The sequence below is a fragment of the Zootoca vivipara genome, chromosome 10 (assembly GCF_963506605.1).
Source record: "Zootoca vivipara chromosome 10, rZooViv1.1, whole genome shotgun sequence".
NCBI lineage: Eukaryota > Metazoa > Chordata > Lepidosauria > Squamata > Lacertidae > Zootoca > Zootoca vivipara.
Window position 1 is genome coordinate 39734489 of NC_083285.1, and position 18573 is coordinate 39753061.

Genomic DNA, 18573 nt, shown 5'->3' on the forward strand with positions numbered 1-18573 from the left:
TATGTCCTTTAAATGGATATTGTGTACCCAGCCTGCTGTGTGTCCCAGACAATCAGAAAGCAGCAGCTCTATAAAACATTTCATATCCAAAGTAATTGTGATGATTGGCTGAGATCATACCTATTTTCTCTACATTCACATAAGACTCTGAAGATTCAGTCATCTGGCTAGCATAGTGTCACCAGTTATTTCAAGAAGAGGAAGGGTAGTGTATTCCCTTTGGGAGATGACTACATTCCTTTTGAGTCAGGAATTGTGTATGTGTGTGTGTGTGTGTTTGTAAATGTGCTTTGGGAAAAGCGAACTCATAATGTTCACTTGCAAGAATTGTTTCCTGAATACGATACAAGCTGCACTGTCCCCAGTCAGTTTCCAGTGTGTCACATCCTTCTGAATTAGTCGGGCAGGGAGGGGGGGGCGGTGGCAGAGGGAATGTCAGGAAACGACAAATTCCTGGTGTGATGCAGAGCAGTCCCAGGGGGGCAATAGGATTGTAGTAAGTATAAATTGGGCTTGTCCAGAAACAGCCTGAGAGTCATTCTTGGGAACACTGGATTGAACTGAAAACTATGGTAGGTGGGATTATTCCTTTGTCCTCAAAAACTCTGTAGCCATTAATTTAGAAGAGCTTTGTCCTGGTTTCTGCTACCGTAGTTTATAAAATAATGGAGTTTACCAGAAAACAGAGACCCTTTTTCTAATCCCACTGATTTAAGCAGAAGGTAAAGTCAACGATTATAATCCTGCTTTACTTTCTGTCATTCTTATGGGTACCACTTAATTGGTGAAACTTCCAACATGTGTGATATGCTAAAACAAGCAGGTAGATGATACACGGTGCTTGTTTTGAAGAGTATTAAGGACAGGTTTTTATGACTCTGGAAGATACCTCCAGATGGCACCTTGTGTTATTGCACAGCATTAGAAATAAATGAATCCATAAACAAACTAGATAAAGAAGCTAAAATGATTGTATTGTCCTCTTGCCCTTGGAAAAGTCATCCAGAAGTGGAAATGTTAATCCATGGGGAATCAATTAATTACAATTTAAGAATTAGCAAATAAGTCCAGCAAATGAATATGGGATATTAGAGAAGATGGGTTTGCTAGTAAGTGCCAGGAATCTTGCTTTTGAGTGGCTATGTTGTGGAAGTTTCACTCCGAGATGTTTTTTGTCTGGAGAAATAGGTTGTGTGTGTGAATTATCTGGGTGTCCTTCCTTTCTTTTCCCTGTGGGCTGTAGATACTTCTTGTTTGATAAGCCCCAGGGCATCCTGCTCCCTATATCAGCATGCTACAATCTACTGCATGAGTACTTGTCAAACGTGACAGGGTGACATTAGATTAGGGCTGTGGCTGGTAGCGTGCATTTGATAAGACAAGCAATGAGGGCAGATAATTCTTTGGTGTGTGATAGGAAGCACTGAAGTGCATGAAAGAAAGTGACAACCAGGAAAACCTTTTTCAAAAGAAACGATGACATTATTAATAAAGAAAAACATGCAGTTGTGCCCAGGCCTTCGACAGACATAATGGGTTGCATCTAACTTTAATTATACACAGACAATTTTCAGAGGGGTAATTGTGTACTAAATCCGTTGCACCAAGAACAACAAATAAAGGGGTGAGGTGATCATGATCCAGCCTTGCTGGATCACATCAAGGCTTTTCTAGTCCAGCAATCTGTCTCCTACAGTAGCCAACTTGTGCCTATGGGAAGTCAACAAACTTAGTGCTCTCTCACTGTTGTTCCCCAGCAAGTGGTATTCAGAGACATCCTTATCCTTAACTTTAGAGGCAAAGTCTGATAGGATCTGCTCAAAGGAACCACTGGTGCTTATAGGATCTAGCTATACTAGGGGGAAAGGTGGTGTCAGTGTCCCGGGTGCATCTGCAGGTCTGGCATCCAGGGTGTGCTGTTACCTTTCTAAATGCCCTTCTCTCTCCCCTCGCCCCAGCTTCCCATCAAGGTTATGGAGGACAACTTTCCCCCTCGCACTTTTGATCCTACATATCACTTCCATGTCGTACTGCTGGATCAGAGAAGCAGGCTTCGGGGGCACATCAGGAGCCTCCGGGAGATTTCGCGAAGAATCAACAAACTGCACAGACGCTCTCTAATCGCCAATTTCACTGGGAGTTCGTTAAGTGCCGCAGGTGCCATCGTGGCCATCGTGGGGCTGTCCTTGAGCCCTGCAACATTAGGGGCATCCCTTTTGGCTTCCGGGGTGGGCCTAGGAGTGGCGGCTGCAGGAGGGGCCGTCACGGTGACTTCCGACCTCTCCTTAGTCCTCTCTAATTCCAGGGAGGTGAGGAAGGTCAAGGAGATTGCACTGAGCTGCCATGCTCAGATGAGAGAAATCGCGCACTGCCTGGAATTCTTGCACCGCAGTCAGGGCCCGACGGATCCTAGGTTACTGCCGGCTGAGAGAAACGCCTCCGTCACACTGTACAATTCCATCTGCTTCATGGTGTTCTGTGGCTCCCACAGCTTTCTGGTCCCCAAGCACAACGAAGAGGTGACCAAAGTGAGTCATGCTGTGCTCAAGGCAAAAGTCCAGAAGCTGGCAGAAAGCCTAGAAGCCTGTGCAAGGCCCATGGATGAGATCTGCGAACTGTTGGAGAACAGGAAGGAATCCCCCCTGAAGACAAGAAGAATAGCACTCTAGGAGGATGCCCAGGGTCAAAATCACCCACATCCTCTGAAAATGACGACGGGGACCTAAAACACACTGTGCTATTCCTATTAGGACTGTGCCAAATCAGAGTTTTCTCCAGGCATTTCTCAATACTTGCAGCCAACACCCCTCAGGGGCACAGTCTGTATTGCTCTCCTGTTATGTCTGTGCACAGCAAATAGAAATTGTAGCTACACAAGTGCTGGTCTATGCTATCAGCACATCCCAAGATTTGGTGTCTGCGTATGGCTGTCTCACAGCACATCATACCTTGCTTTCTTAGGGGGGGTTGGGGGAGACTTCCACATTTCTAATTTGGTGCTACAACACTGATCTCGATGCAACTATCGCTTCTGCATGCATGTACTCCAGCATTACCCCCCCCCCCCAAGGTAATCAGAAGTGGACGGGGACACTTGCCAAAGCTCTGATTAAATTTTTCTCCCACAGCGCTGAGCTAGGTGAAAACTGTGGTCATGAGGGAACCAGAGCCAACCTAGGAAGAAAACGGCTGCAGATTCCAGAACTTGCAGTTTCCAAAGCTCTGCGAGGCAGATAATGAGGGAGTCAAAGGCCAGAGAGCCTGAATGAACCTGAATATTTTCCAGTGATGTTCTTAGTAGCGGATGGGAATTTCACTCGCAAGTGCGGCAGGAGTTTAATCAGTTTGGCTTTGGTTTGTTGCTCGAACTTCACCCGCTCTTTATCATGCATTCTTCCAGTACAGTGGAACCTCGGTTTACGCCTACCTCCGTTTATGAATGCCTCCGTTTACGAACGCTGCAGACCCGAAAGTGTTTACATCCGGGTTCTGCGGCGCTCAGATGCGCAGGAGCGATCTGTGCAGCTCGCGCGTGCGCAGAAGTGCTCTATCGGCACTTCGCGCATGCGCAGAAGTGTGCCTTCGGCGAGCGAACACCTCCGCAGAACGGATTGCGTTCGCAAACTGAGGTACCACTGTACAGGCAGGCAAATTAAGGCACCTGAGGCACTGCTCCACTAACTTCGGTCTTAGAATCATAGAGTGGGAAGGTGCCCAGAGGGTCATCTGGTTCAACACCCTGCAATGTAGGAATCACAGCTAAAGAATCCCCATGATTCCTCTTGATTCCTGTGTGCTTATTCAAACCAGCCATGGGAGGGGGTGCTGCCTGCCTGCTTTCTTCTCCTCGCTCTTGGTTTTGCCCTTGTAGAACTCAACAGGGAGGACGGGGTCAAAGGTAGAATCAGTTCCATGCCTCCACCTGCTATTGGCTGTGGCTCAAATATGGTTGGCCTCCTTGCCTTCTGCCCTACGAACCTAGTAGGCAACAGCTCCCATTCCTAGCTTTAACTATCACCTATCTAAAGTGGGTGCTCCCCCCTTCCACACCACATGCTCAGGGACATGGTGTATCGGTGTATTTTTGTATTTATTTGTTTTGGGTAATTTAAACGTGGATTTGAAGTTTCTATTTAAAGAAATAAGAATATAGCCACTCCAAGATGGAAGAGCTCATTCTACAGAGCCAAAGTTTGTTATATCTGAGGCACAGCAATATCCTTAACTTGTTTGATGTCCCCTTCTCCTTGTCAGTTCCCCACAGACCCCGCCATCAAATGACCTGTGAAAGAAGAGCAGGTGGGACTAGAAATTCATGTGTGAATAAATAATAATAAAAAAAGCCACTTCACCCTTTTTTCAGATTTGAAAAGTGGAGAACTGAACTTACAATTAGAAAAATGAACAACCAGGGGAAACCAAAGCTGACACATTTCCCCATCCCTACTCTAAGACAGAGTTTATGATATGCAAATGTTTGTAAGAATATGCAGATGTGAGGGTGACTTGTGACGTCAGTTTGTGTCTTCGAAACACTGCTGATGAGCAAGAACTAAGCAGAAGAATTAGATAGAAGATGGGACAGCTATTCTTGTTGGCATCAATTTGTCTAGAGAGACAATGGAATAGTGTGCCATCGGGGATACAGTCAAAACATTGGAGAGTTACAGCGCCTGCTGTGGCTGTAGAGACCAATATGGGAGAGACATGTTTTATTGCAGCTGGGGCAGATGAAAGCATTTGGTTGTGCTGTTACAGGTACACTATGGCATTTCCTCTCTCCACCTTCCTCCCAGCGGTCATTTCTCCTCTGGTCACTTCTCCTCTGCAGGATGCTACCCCTAGGAAAACAGCTATGAAAAGTTGGAAGAAAGAAGAGGTAGAACTGGGCAGTGGGTACGTTGCTTACGAGGGCAAAACAGCTTTACATAAGTAGTGGGGGGGACACTGCATAATGAATGGTACGGGTGGCCTGTGAAGATAAGGAGATGGTTTGAAAGATGAATGTAAGCTCAGACGCAGGTTTACCAACTTGGTGAGAACTAGGCCATAGATAACACACAGTGATGCTATACTTCAAAGACCTGTTTGATGCTCTTTATTTCCTCGCTTGTGGCTCAGGTGAAAGGAGATACATTATAATATTAAAGTGTGGAATGGTGGGCAAGAGACAAGATTTAAATGTACTGGATCCTAAGGAATTTGGGTATGGGGTGAGCTTCCTCTAAACCAGGCATCCCCAAACTGCGGCCCTCCAGGTGTTTTTGGCCTACAACTCCCATGATCCCTAGCTAACAGGACCAGTGGTCAGGGAAGATGGGAATTGCAGTCCAAAACATCTGGAGGGCCGAAGTCTGGGGATGCCTGCTCTAAACTGATCCTTGACTTTCTGCTCTTTGGGGAAAGGGACAAGAGAAGTGGCCAAAATGATCTGCTTGCTATTTTGGGTATTTGTAAAACCAAGGAACAACTTGCACAGATAACTAACTCTGATCCAATACAAAATACAGATTAAATGAATGAGCACAAAGTAACCTTGTGTCTGCGTCTATTTGTATATATCGTTTACTCACAAAATTGCTTCTTCAAGGAATGGGAATGTCACAGCAACTTTAGTGGAGGCAGGCTGCTTTGAATATAGTTAATGGAGACTTAAGGTGCATTCGTAATAATGCATTTATTTTCAAACATGCGAGTAGTGTAGGTATTAAGGGGTGCAAAAATAAGCACACTGGCCGTCTCTTTAAATCAAAACAGAATCAATCTTCTTCTTTACAAGTTCTTCTCGTGAGGGAGCTTTGGGCTTCTGGACTCGCTAATGCTATCTGTCATACAGAGTCCTTGTTTAGATTTCCTGCCTATTGCCTATTGTTATATAAGGACAGGATGTAGCATAGTTGGACTCCAGTAACTGAGGGCTCAGGGACATCATCATTTCCACAGTGCTCACGCACGTAGCCAGGAGTTTTTGCAATCATGCCACTTGGGTATCGGAGGTCCTTCAGTATCCAGAATGAGTCCCTGGGGATACTTTGCTGTGACTTTCTGAAAACCACTGTCAATCAACTGCTAGGTTTAGGTTCGGCAAACAGTCCATATCCAAAGAAGAACTGCTTCTGATTTTATTTGGTATTAATCATAAGGATTTATACCAGCCCTTCAACAAGTTTCCTTTTGCAAGATTTGCAGGCAGGCACATCTTAGACTCATTTATTGAATCTAATATCAAAGGGCTGGTGCTGGGTAAGATGTTGCTGCGTGTCTGTGAAGAACCCTCTACTTTCATACAGTTTGTGACTTTTAGTCCCTTCCCTGCTATTTTGTTAAAACATATGTACAATTGAGGATCGCTGCCATATTTTTAAAAAGACACTTGGGAGGTGCACAAAGGGAATGCTTCATTGTCAATCCAGAAACCATCAAACTCAGCTATGTGATTTAGTGTCCTTTGCTAGCCTGACCCAGCAGTGGCTAGAGGGCTAAGAGTATACCTTGGAGGACAGGGTTCAAATGGCCCCTTACCCACAAAACTTTGCTGCATGACTTTGAGCCAGTCACCCTTCCTCAGCCTAGCCAACAGGGTTGCTATGGGGCCTCTTTTGTGCTGCCCTCTTTTTGTGCAACTTAAGAAAATAATAAAAAAGGATTTAAAAAACAAACAAATGCAAGCCAATTAAAATACAGCATCAGCTTCAGAAGATGTACCGTAATTAAAAACTTCATTTTAAAAAAACGCTTTCAGCAGCTTTGCCGTTTCTATGATAATAAAAGATAGGGGACTATAGCTGCTTTTCGACTCCCCCTGTGGTGCCCCAATGGACCATTACAGATCCCAAAACATCAAAACTAGTTTATGTTTTATATTTAGGTTTGATTGTAAGCCGCTTTGGATTGTCCTGAACAAGATAAAGTAACTACCGGTAACAAGTTCAACAAACAAACTTAAATTGTAAATCACTTACAAGTTCTATCAAGCAGGACATGCGGTATATGTTGTTGAATAAATTTTGTTAAATAAATATATGGATTTTGTTTTCCTTCCTCCACCCCTCGGGATCTCCTAACATTTATTTATTACACAGCAAAAATGCTCCCTTTTCTTTCCGAACCCGTCATCCCTGCAGCTATTTTTTGCCTCTTGTTAGTTGCCGACCTCGCTTGCCCTCCAGAGGTGAACTGCAAGTCCCAGAACCTTCCGCGCGGACAACAGCCCTCGCGGCTTTTGGAACTACAGAGATAATAGAATGAATGAAGAGTACCACATCTCTCATTATCTAATGTATATAAACTTTTGAGCGCTACATTGGAATTCATTTTTAAATCTCACTAGGGGAGGAAGTCAGCGCTGTCCATAAAAAGTAATGGAGAAACCCGGGATTTTACTAGGCATCAGCGCGCCCACATCCGAACAAAAAGGAGCAGTAAAAAGCAGCAGCTCGTGGCTTTTCTAACGAAGTTCTTACATCATCAGAGTGCTTACTTATTTTTATAAAAGAACGCTTTAACAAATTTGCTTAACTAATGCCAGTTCCCCGATATGACCCCCATATTGCAGGTGGTGGGGGACGTGGCTGACAACCCTGCAGAGGAGTCCACTATTAAAATTGCAGTTCACATACCAGGCCGAAGGTGCGTTTGATTCCCTGGCTAAACCTTCCGCATAGAAAATGCACTTTTAAAACACAGCAAAGGTCAGTTTTGCTTGCACAGCACTTCAGCCAGCCAGTGTCCTTCCTCCCGGCATGTCACACGGATGGAAGCGCCGTGCTTCCTTGACTTGCACGTGGACGACTTAAGCTTTTATTTACTTCTTTTTAATTGCATCGACACCTTTTTCTCCCGATAAGCTCGAGGAAGGGTAATGGGGTATGCATGGCTCCATATTACACTCATGATGACGACAACCCTGCGAGATGCGTTGACTTATCCAAGATCAGCCAGCGAACTTCGTGGCCGAGTAGGGATTTGAACTCAGATCTCTTCCTATGTGCTGGCCTACACATTCTCACCACTACACCAGAGACGTGATGTTTTAGTTTTGTTTTTAAGTGCTTCAAAACAATTACATTCACCGCGTGAAAATAACACCCGAGGTATAAGGCGCTGCACAGGCTTCTTTCCCCGTTAAGCGCCTACAAATTCCGGCACAAGTGAAGACGGCTAAACTGCAACCGGAAGTTGGTGTCGCGTGTAACTCTAACCCCTTTCCTATCTCTGCGGCTCAGAGGCTCGTTCCGAACGCGCTGGGACTACGAGTCCCAGGGTACCCCGCGGCAACCCGGAAAGCGAAGTGGGAGCCGAACGTGGCGGCCGGCATGGAGGGCGAGGGCGCAGTCGAGGAGACCGCGAAGACCTTCAAAGAACTGGTGAGGGGGAGGGGCTCGTTTCTCTTTGCTCCCGACGACCCTTTACTTGCCCAGCGGTTTGCCTTTTAAATTTTATTTTAAAACCAAATCCAGCCATTGCACCTGAGTAGACGGAGCTGCCCCTCCGCCGCGCACTGCTAAGTTCTACCCCTACGGAGCTGGTATGATGGGGATCGCATTTCCGTAACCAGCCAGGCAACAGCAGCGCTCAAGGCTGGTGTCGCCCAGCTAGGTAGTGCTGTACAGCGTGGCAGTCATTTCCCACTAGTTGCTTATACTAGCTTGCTTTCTCCACTGAGAAAATGCTCCGTTGAAACCATGGGAAAGCGGCTGTGCAAAGAAAGCTAGCGGGGTTTTATTATACTTTGGTTGGTGAGGGTGTTTATGGCCTGGTTGGCCCAGCTCTCAGAATTGCTTAGTGGGTTTGCGTTCTGTATTACTTTGAAACCGACAGTGTCCTACCTAAGGCACCACAGTGGACAAAACGAAAGGAGAAATATAAATGTGCTTTCTTGTGTAAAGGGATATTTTGCTACCGTGTGCTGCCGTCCTGCTAAGGAACTAAAATACGATCTCTCAGTTTTACCATGACTCAATAGATCTGGGTAAGGTCAGGTGTTTGGAGCAGGTGGTGCTGTGGTCTACTCTAAACCACTGAGCATCTTGGGCTTGCTGATCAGAAGGTCAGCGGTTCAAATCCACGCAACAGGCTGAGCTCCCATTGCTCTGTCCCAGCTTCTGCCAACCTAGCAGTTTGAAAGCATGCCAGTGCAAGTAGATAAATAGGTACCGCTGCAGTGGGAAGGTAAATGGTGTTTCTGTGCACTCTGGTGTTTCCATGCGTCACAGTGTTCCATTGCGCCAGAAGCGGTTTAGTCATGGTGGCCACATGACCCGGAAAGCTGTCTGTGGACAAACACCGGCTACCTCGGCCTGAAGTGAGATCAGCGCCACACTCCGTAGTTACCTTTGATTGGACTTAACCATCCAGGGGTCCTTTAAACTTTTACCTTTTGGGTGAGGAGAAGCTTGGCCTATCCAGCGCACCAGTGTCCCTTTCCTTATTTTGCTTGTTTTTGTTTTTTTAAGTGTCCCATGTTTTCAAGTTATCAAAGTTTTGAGATGAAAATAAGACTTTTAGCTAATCGAAAAGACCATGGTCAGGTTCACATTTAACAACCAAAGCATGGCTTAGCCCAAACATGCAGGCTCCCAGGGAGGAGATCTCAGGCAAACTTTGGTTTAGGTGGCATGCTGTTGGCTTACCGAGTTGTGTGAACCAGGACTTACTGGATTCTGAAGATTGGGGTCCCTTGCTAATTATGGTTTCTTTTCTCTTTGGAATAATAGGGAGTGACCGATGTGCTGTGTGAATCTTGTGATCAGTTGGGATGGAAGACACCAACAAAGATCCAAGTGGAGGCCGTTCCAGTTGCACTCCAAGGTGAGACTGGGAGCTGAAATTCAGGAAAAAGAGAAATATCTTTGTGGGAATAAGAAGAGGTTCTCCTGTGTTTCTTGTATTATAAAACTGGTATTGCCAGACATTTGTATTACATAGACTTGGATACATATGGAGTCTCTCAGCCCCACTCACCTCACAGAGTGTTTGTTGTGGGGGGGGGGGGGGAAGGAGATTGTAAGCCGCTTTGAGACTCCTTCGGGTAGTGATAAAGCGGGATATCAAATCCAAACTCTTCTTCTCTTCTTCCTCTCACCTTGGACTATGAAGCAATACAGCTTCCTGGTCTGTCCTGCGGCAGAAGTGTAAGTCTCCCCAACTCCACAAGTCTTCTAGCAGGGGAGCTGTACCATTTGTGGGGAAGCCCCATCAGCAAGAAGTCTAGTGGGACATGGGCTTTTTTACAAAGTGAGATAGCCAAGTTTGTTCAAACCAAAACAAGAGACTGAGAAGAGATATGATAGGCATCTTCAAATATCTAAAGGGCTGCCACATGCAAGATGGCGCAAGCTTTTTTCTCATGCTTTGGAAGGTAGGAGCTGAAGCAATGGATTCAAGTTATAAGAATGGAGATTGCAACTGAACATCAGGAATAACTTTCTGACAATAAGAGCTGTTGAGCTCCCACAAGGCATAGTTGGCTGTTCTTCCTTAGAGGTTTTTAAGCAGAGGTTGGGTGGCCATCGGTCATGGAAGCTTTAGTTGAGATTCCTGCATTGCAGGGGGTTGGACTCAATAACCCTCAGGGCCCCTTCCAACTCTACAATTCTATGACTGAATTATTATTATTATTATTATTTGTACCACCCATCTCACTTGGTTGAAAATGCTTTAATATTACTTTTCTCGGTGGTGAATTCAACTATGTTATTTGTCAGGAGAGACTTCCATTTTCATTAACTGCCCTCCAAAATATCACCTGTACAATAAGACAATTAAACAGAGAGGGGAAATGTCTTTTGAAACTCTTCATGGAGTGTTTAGTAGTGCAGATATCCACTGCTGCTAGTCTTCCAGTGCCAGCTTCTTTTCCTTCCCTTGGTAAGAGCCAAGGTTGAGGAGCTGTTAGAACAGGGGTCTTGTACAAACCTTCCATGGCCTGTACTCTGTATCTTCAAATAATACGCTTATTACATTGGTTGTTGTTTCTTAAGTTATGTTAGCTGATTTCAAGCTGTCACTGGTGCAAAGATTTCTGTTCTAGTGCTACTCTTGTTATTTTCCAGGATGGCTTTTGAATTTCCTCCATCTGTGCTGTTGTATTCCTTCAGCCCTGCATGTGACACACCTCTTTTCTTGTAGGCCGTGACATCATTGGCTTAGCCGAGACTGGATCTGGAAAAACGGGGGCTTTTGCCTTGCCCATCCTTCAGGCACTGCTAGAGACACCTCAGCGCTTCTTTGCTTTGGTCCTTACCCCGACCCGGGAGTTAGCCTTTCAGATCTCGGAGCAGTTTGAGGCCCTTGGATCTTCCATTGGTGTCCAGAGTGGTGAGTGGCCTTGCTGGAGTGCTAAGAATTAGCAGGAGACAAAATGAAATTTGTAAGGAGAGGAAGCAGTTGCATGCTTTTCAAAATAAGAATAGTTAAATATCAGATTCAAGAAATGGGACTATATTCCACTTCAAAGTGTGAATCTTAGTATGCCTCCAGTAGGGGTGGATGGAGCAGCCTATTTCAATTCCTCATCAGTTTTGCATGCATTCAATCCATAAATTTGTTCTTTCCTGTTTTTAAAAATGATACAAAAATACTTACATTTGTGTGTGCTCTCCCCCAAAATACACATATTACAAGCATGTCCTCCCAAACGTTTGTGTGTGTGTGTGTGTGTGTGTGTGTGTGTGTGTAGGTAGGTAGGTAGGTATTTCTTTTTACACAGTTTTGAAGCCAAAACTGCTTTGCAAAATTTGAGGAAGTTCGCAACCTGGTTGTTAAATTGTGTTCTGGTCTGCATATAAATGAAGGAACTGCTAAAACACACCGATGCCTGCCTTATGATTGAAAAATTAAGACTGGAAGTTTCTGGCAGTTTCTCTTAAAAATAAAGAGGCAAGCAGAGAGAGATTTAATTAGGTGGGACTTATTTCACTCTCAGGGACGCGGGTGGCGCTGTGGGTTAAACCACAGAGCCTAGGGCTTGCTGATCAGAAGGTTGGCAGTTCGAATCCCTGTGACGGGGTGAGCTCCCGTTGCTCGGTCGCAGCTCCTGCCAACCTAGCAGTTCGAAGGCACGTCAAAGTGCAAGTAGATAAATAGGGACCGCTCCAGCCGGAAGGTAAACGGCGTTTCCGTGTCCTGCTCTGGTTTGCCAGAAGCGGCTTAGTCATGCTGGCCACATGACCTGGAAGCTGTATGCTGGCTCCCTCGGACAATAATGCAAGATGAGCGCCGCAACCCCAGAGTTGGTTACGACCTTTACCTTTACCTATTTCACTCTCACAGTTGCTGTTTCTCCATGTGTATCCCCCCTACTAAATTGTGTAAGCCGTGCAAATGAAGTGTGCTTGGTTTGCATAATTTATTCCAGTTTCGGAATCTAATTGCCTTTTAAGCATCAAACCTGTTTACTTTGGATACATTATTTACCTCTTGCAGTTTGTTTTCTGGATATGTAGCAGTTGATTGTTTTGGTTGAAGCTGTTTACACTAGTCCATATGAAATAGAATGGAAGCTTGGCTAGACTTACTTCCTGAAGCTAATGCAGGGTTCTTTTTTATAATATGTATTTGTCAGTGTTGGGATGTCTTCTTCGAAGAACTCCTCTTACCATCTAAACATAGCAATCCAGTTCCAATATTAGGCCATGCCTATGAGCAAGCTTGGCAATGGATGAGGGGCCTGAATTTTGCCTTTATTTTCTTGTAAAGGAGGTGATGGGGAGGGCAGTTGTGAACTGGCTCAATTTCAATGGGCTTCATTTAACTTTTCTTTTCTTTCTTCCCCCAAAGCTGTTATTGTGGGAGGAATTGACATGATGGCTCAGTCTCTTGCCCTAGCCAAGAAACCACATGTAATAATTGGTAAGAAAGAGGCAGCATCAATGATTCAAATGATTGTAATGAGATCTTAATAATTCATATGAATGAGGCCTATTGCACATCTGTGTCTTTTACATATGCATAAACGAGGTAATGAAAAGCCGTAGGCCAGCAAACATAGCCTTTATTCACACTTCTGATACCTTTCCAGTTTAATGCTAAACATCAGCCACGGGTCTTGTACTTTAATTTGAAACAGGAGCAGACAAGGGAACTCTCCCCACCCCCAACTTCATTCTAGGGTCCACATGGCTCAGGCAGAGCATTTGCCTTTGAGCCACAAGTTTACTAATTTATCTTTTCTGATAAATTAATGTATCTCTCATAAATGTTAACTGATGTGTGCTGCTTGACTGGAACTGCTAGAGTATTTGTCATCTGGCTTGAGAGTGAAAAACTATTAGGTTGACCAGACTTGACTGCAACCTCCATAGAGCAAATCTCTCAAAATAACGTCAAGCCTCCTCCACACACACACACCCCAACTGGGATACAACTAGCCATGCCATTTTAAATCTGCATAAAGTTCTGACTTGATCCATTCTCCAGTGACTGTGCTTACAAAGGCTTTTGGCAGAAGGAAGTCATGGCACTCTGAGATTTGGCAAACTGGAGTGAAAGGGGGGATACACGGCAAGAGTACTTTGTGTGTTGTGTTTAGTGTTTCTTTTTGAATGCTCTGTTTGGTAAAGTGGAAAGTTTGTTTGGTTTTCTCCTGTAGCTACACCTGGCCGCCTTATTGACCACCTTGAGAACACAAAGGGCTTCAATTTGAGAGCTCTGAAGTATTTAGTTATGGATGAAGCCGACCGGATCCTCAACATGGACTTTGAGACAGAGGTGAGCACTGTCAACTCTTGTCGCCTTAAAAGGGTCCTTTGCAACATCATGGAGATGGTGCTTTTCAAAACTGTTTAACGTGTACTTCAATCACCGTCAACATTTAATAGAAAAAAACCACGCACAAGGCGGCTTACACGACAAGAATTAAAAACATAGCTTATTCATTAACCAATAATTAAACACATAAAAAGTACACAACCAAATTGAAACAATGTCCACATAAATCATAATAAGATCAAAAAATAAAGATACAAAATCTAATATCGGTAGCAACAACAAATCCCAACCAAACTCCCTAAACAACACCACAGCCCAAGGGTCTGTTCAGCAGCTTTGGCAGCTGGAGTCAGTCCTGGCCCTGCCCTCTCAAGCCAGGTGGGAAAAGGTCAAGGCAGGGAGCAGGTCTTCCTGAGCTCACAGCCAAGATGGGCTATAGGACCTGCAGGTCAATGGAACCTGCCTCTGTTTGATTCCCTAATATGGAACACGCAGCCTCTGTTGTCTCCACCGCTTAGCAGCTGGCAGTATGGTGTCATGTTTCCTGTGTTTCCCTCTCCAGTGGATCCTTGTTGACTGCTGGGATCTGAAACATTCTCAGATACTAGGTTTGAAGATGTAGCAAGGCATTTGGATACTAGACTTGTAGTCTTATTATCTACTATTACTCAGGTTGCTGTCCAGAGATTCTTCCCTTCCAGGTTCATGTGTAGTAATCTGTAGTTGTAGCCCAAGTAGCAAGACCTTGTCTGAAGGCATTGGGATGCTTTCTTCCCCCATGCTGCCTCAGTCCCCCTCAATGCTAACAGCACCACTCTCTCCTTTCTATGGAGCGGTAGAGTGCCTTGGTTTTTAAAGGAGGCGCTTCCAGTGCTGCTTTCATCAGACTGGATTGTGATGCCACGCCCACAGGGATGATTGGCTTTCGTCTACATGCACATTAATGACCTTCCTAGTTATTTCACTTTCACTTGCCTTCTCTTTTCGCAGGTAGACAAGATCCTGAAAGTGATTCCCAGAGACAGGAAGACATTTCTCTTTTCTGCTACCATGACTAAAAAGGTATGGAAAGGTGTGGCATTTTGCATGAGATCAGCTGAGGTGGTGGTAGAAATTAACAGGTCATATCAGCTAAATTCGTGACTGAAAACATCAATTATGTTTGTTCAGGTGCAAAAACTCCAGCGTGCAGCTCTTAAGGACCCTGTCAAATGTGCCGTTTCAACTAAGTACCAGACGGTTGAAAAACTGCAGCAATACTATGTCTTCATCCCTTCCAAGTTCAAGGTAACTTATTTATTTTTTCAGCTGTTTTTTTTCCTTTACAGTAACTTATTTTGTGACTGCACACTAGGGTTTTCTTTGTCCCTTTGTGCTTTTTGAATGTGTTTTCCTTTCATCTAATCTCCATTAGTTTCCTTTCTGATTTCGATTTCTTTTCTCTTTTTAGGACAGCTACCTCGTCTATATTCTGAATGAACTTGCTGGGAACTCATTCATGATATTTTGCAGCACCTGCAACAACACTCAGAGGACAGCCCTCCTCCTTAGAAACCTGGGCTTCACTGCCATTCCCCTCCACGGTCAGATGAGCCAGGTAGAGGCTGACTTGAACGCAAAGTATTCATTTCTGGACTACCACACTGAAATAATGATAATATTTTAAGGGCAAATATGATTTGTATGTGTCACCAAGCTTGCTTTCCCTTTTGTTAGCCTGTCTTTTACAGACTTGCATTTCTGTAGAACAACAGACTGTAACGGCGGAACGATTCACAGAACCTGACTCATTTCACTTTTCCACGCTGCAAAAATCTAAAGCATGTTCACTTGCCCTTTCTATCTCTCTCACTCCCCCCAGAATAAGCGATTAGGGTCACTGAACAAGTTCAAGGCTAAAGCACGTTCCATTCTACTGGCTACCGATGTCGCTAGCAGAGGCCTGGACATCCCCCATGTGGATGTTGTCGTGAACTTTGACATTCCCACCCATTCCAAGGTGAGTTCCAAAGGCAGGGTGCTGGGTTACAATTGTGCAGCCCCTAATTTGAGATGTCCCAGTGGAGTTTGCAGAAAGAAATGGCCCTCTTCTTCCATAGTTGCAACATAGGATTCCATAGTGATCATAGGATTCTATAGCGATGGAATAGCTAAAGTAAACCCCCCCACCTCCATGTGAGCCCTCATTAAGTGGCAAAAAGCTGATAGTTGAAAAGATGGGGAACCATTAATACACCAATAAGACAGTGGGGGTTAGACGGGTCTTTAGATCAGAGAGCTGGCAAATGTCCTGCTCTGGATGTGACTACACTCCCCGGAAGGCTCAGGCTTGCAACTTGAGGGTGTTCTGCAATAGGTCTTTGCTGCTTGGTTCTTGGATGAACAGTTGTGGCCAGGAGTGCCTTCTTAGTTTTGCTTGGTGCATTGCCCCAGTTGTAGAACTGCCTGCCTAGGAAGTTTTGCTTGTCTCCTTTCTTTACTGGCCTTCAGAAAGCAAGAGAAGATGACTCTTATTTAAAGCAACCTGTTCAGAGCTTTAATCTGAATTGTTCATTTTAATCTAGAGAATTGCTAGGTTTCATATTTGTCTTCTGCGATTCTTTATGAATACGGGTTTACAAACTGTTTCATGGATGTTGCGTATGGTTGCTGTATTTTGTTTATTAAACTGCCTGTGAAGCCTTTCTATGGAGTGGTATAGAATCTAAAAATAAAAAATATTATTGTGAAGATACAATGCCTGCAGCTGTATGGGGGAGGCGGGTGGCTACAGCCACGTGGTCAAGCCCATCTTTTTCACCTCCTTAGACACTCTTGAAACATACTGAATACATATTTAAAAGGAGCTGCGTCTGATGAGCGTTGTGGGGTCTCTTGCATAACTGCTTCGGATTACACTTTCTTTTTAAATGGTGTTTTGCCTTGCTTTGCCTTGCGTTCTGTGGCTTATTCTGGATCCCTTTCAGGATTACATTCATCGTGTAGGGAGAACGGCTCGAGCTGGGCGCTCTGGAAAATCCATCACGTTCGTCACACAGTAAGTCGTGCCCTCTGCTCCTTCCGCTTGGCAACAACCTGCACCCCTCTCCTCTTCTCTGAATGAGTGGGGAAGCAGCTTTCTTAAGTGCAAAAGCAACTGAGTTGGGGGAAGAGGCTTTTTTTTAGGGGGTGGGCTCTTAACTAGTTTATGGGTCACTAGTTAAAGAGGACCCATTCGGATGAGAGAATTTTGGCTCCCTTCCCCCAGGTACGATGTGGAGCTCTTCCAGCGCATTGAGCACCTGATAGGAAAGAAGCTGCCTGCCTTCCCCACGCAAGAGGAGGAGGTCATGATGCTGACCGAACGTGTGGCTGAAGCACAACGATTTGCTCGGATGGTAGGTTGAACTTCAGGCTACGTTTGCGCTTCTGCAGACCCATGTGGGTCCGTTCTCCATGGACATGCATGCGCAACAAATCAGTGGGGTTCTGTTGCGCAGAGGTGTGGCTGAAACATTAGGATTTGCACTGCATTGAGAGTATCATTAGCTAATTCTGCACAAGGCCATTCCTGGTTACAAGGGGTGCTGCATTCTTTCATGCACCCTTGCAAGCTGGGTCTCGGCTCTATTTGTTTGTGCAATGTTTACCGGCCACCCTGCATGGTGACTGAAGGTATCACGCTTTCAGCTCTTGAGCTTCTTGATTGCTTCTGTGCCTCCATGCTTCGAATGCTCAAGCAACTTGCTGTCTGGCTTTCCTTGCAGGAGTTGCGGCAGCAGGGGGAAAAGAAGAAGCGTTCCCGCGAAGAGGAAAAGGAAGAGGATGACACCGAGGGAGCAATGGGGGTCAGGAACAAAGTGGCTGGTGGGAAAAGGAAGAAATGGAAAGCCTGAGAAAGGAAGACACCCGGAACTATTTTTTCCATGTTTTTAAGCTGCTTGGCTTTCCGAGAGTCACCAGTATCGGACTTGACCTTTCAGCATATCCCAGAGAGCAAAAGGTTTCCTGATCCACTAGCACCTTTTGTAAACTTCTTTAATCCAGAAGCAATTCTCCTGCAAGCCTGGGAAATCTCTTTTAATGCTATGGGGAGACCTAGTACTTCTGCTGCCAACAGTTGCTCCTGTCTACCAGCAGGCCACAGTGGATTCCCTAAGCTACATGAAATGGATATATGGCAGAACCTTTTCAAGCTGCTACTACCAAAGTCAGTGGAGAGAGACATTTGCACCCCTAATTTTATAAGAAAATTGTCCAAAATAAAAACAAAGTAAAAAAAAAATTGCATGCTGTGCTGGTTCCAAGACGTGCAGGCAAAGAAGATGGAATAGGTAACTTGCACCTTAAAGTTACTTAATTTATGTAATCACAGCTTTGTGCAGGTGTTTGTGGGCAAATAAATAAGTGAGAGCAGCAGAAACCTGCTCTCCATTTATTTATTTATTTCCCACCCACGTGCACAAAGTGGACTTACTCGGCTCAGGGAAGGCAGTGCTTGGGCTCTGGCAGCATCCCAGAATCCCTGTGTTACCTTCTCAAAGCTGGGTAAGTGGGGTGCTGGGCTTTGGGAAGGAGGCACAAGAGCTCTGGCAGGGTCCTAGAGCCCTTGAGTCTCCTTCCGCAGCTGGCCAAACACTTGCAGGACTTCGAGAAGGAGGGCTCTAGGACCCTGCCAGAGCCCTCATGCTGCCTTCTCAAATTTGGGTAAGCGGCTTTTCACCTTGTGGGGTGGGGCAGTTCCAGGGGTTCCTGTTATTTTTGCATATACACTTGGACTTCCAGAACCAAACCCCTGTGTAAGATGCAAGCCACCTGTATTTGTGATAGCATCCCTCGATTGGGAATGGCTTTATGTACAATGCTGCCTAGTAACCTCCCTAG

At 45.1% G+C, this 18573-nt stretch overlaps 2 protein-coding genes across 2 annotated transcripts; both read left to right on the forward strand.

Moving 5' to 3' along the window:
* The first annotated feature begins 545 nt into the window (after window positions 1-545).
* Window positions 546-7166, forward strand: APOLD1 (apolipoprotein L domain containing 1). Its single transcript, XM_035127822.2, has 2 exons — window positions 546-572; window positions 1959-7166. Exons 1-2 carry the CDS (start codon window positions 570-572, stop codon window positions 2667-2669), a joined length of 714 nt encoding a protein of 237 aa, XP_034983713.2. The 5' UTR covers window positions 546-569; the 3' UTR covers window positions 2670-7166.
* A 1110-nt stretch (window positions 7167-8276) lies between these two features.
* On the forward strand, window positions 8277-18283 carry DDX47 (DEAD-box helicase 47). Its single transcript, XM_035127803.2, has 12 exons — window positions 8277-8366; window positions 9717-9810; window positions 11131-11319; window positions 12781-12852; window positions 13592-13710; window positions 14701-14772; window positions 14881-14997; window positions 15161-15307; window positions 15572-15709; window positions 16677-16747; window positions 16958-17087; window positions 17457-18283. Exons 1-12 carry the CDS (start codon window positions 8316-8318, stop codon window positions 17583-17585), a joined length of 1329 nt encoding a protein of 442 aa, XP_034983694.2. The 5' UTR covers window positions 8277-8315; the 3' UTR covers window positions 17586-18283.
* The last annotated feature ends 290 nt before the right edge of the window (window positions 18284-18573 follow it).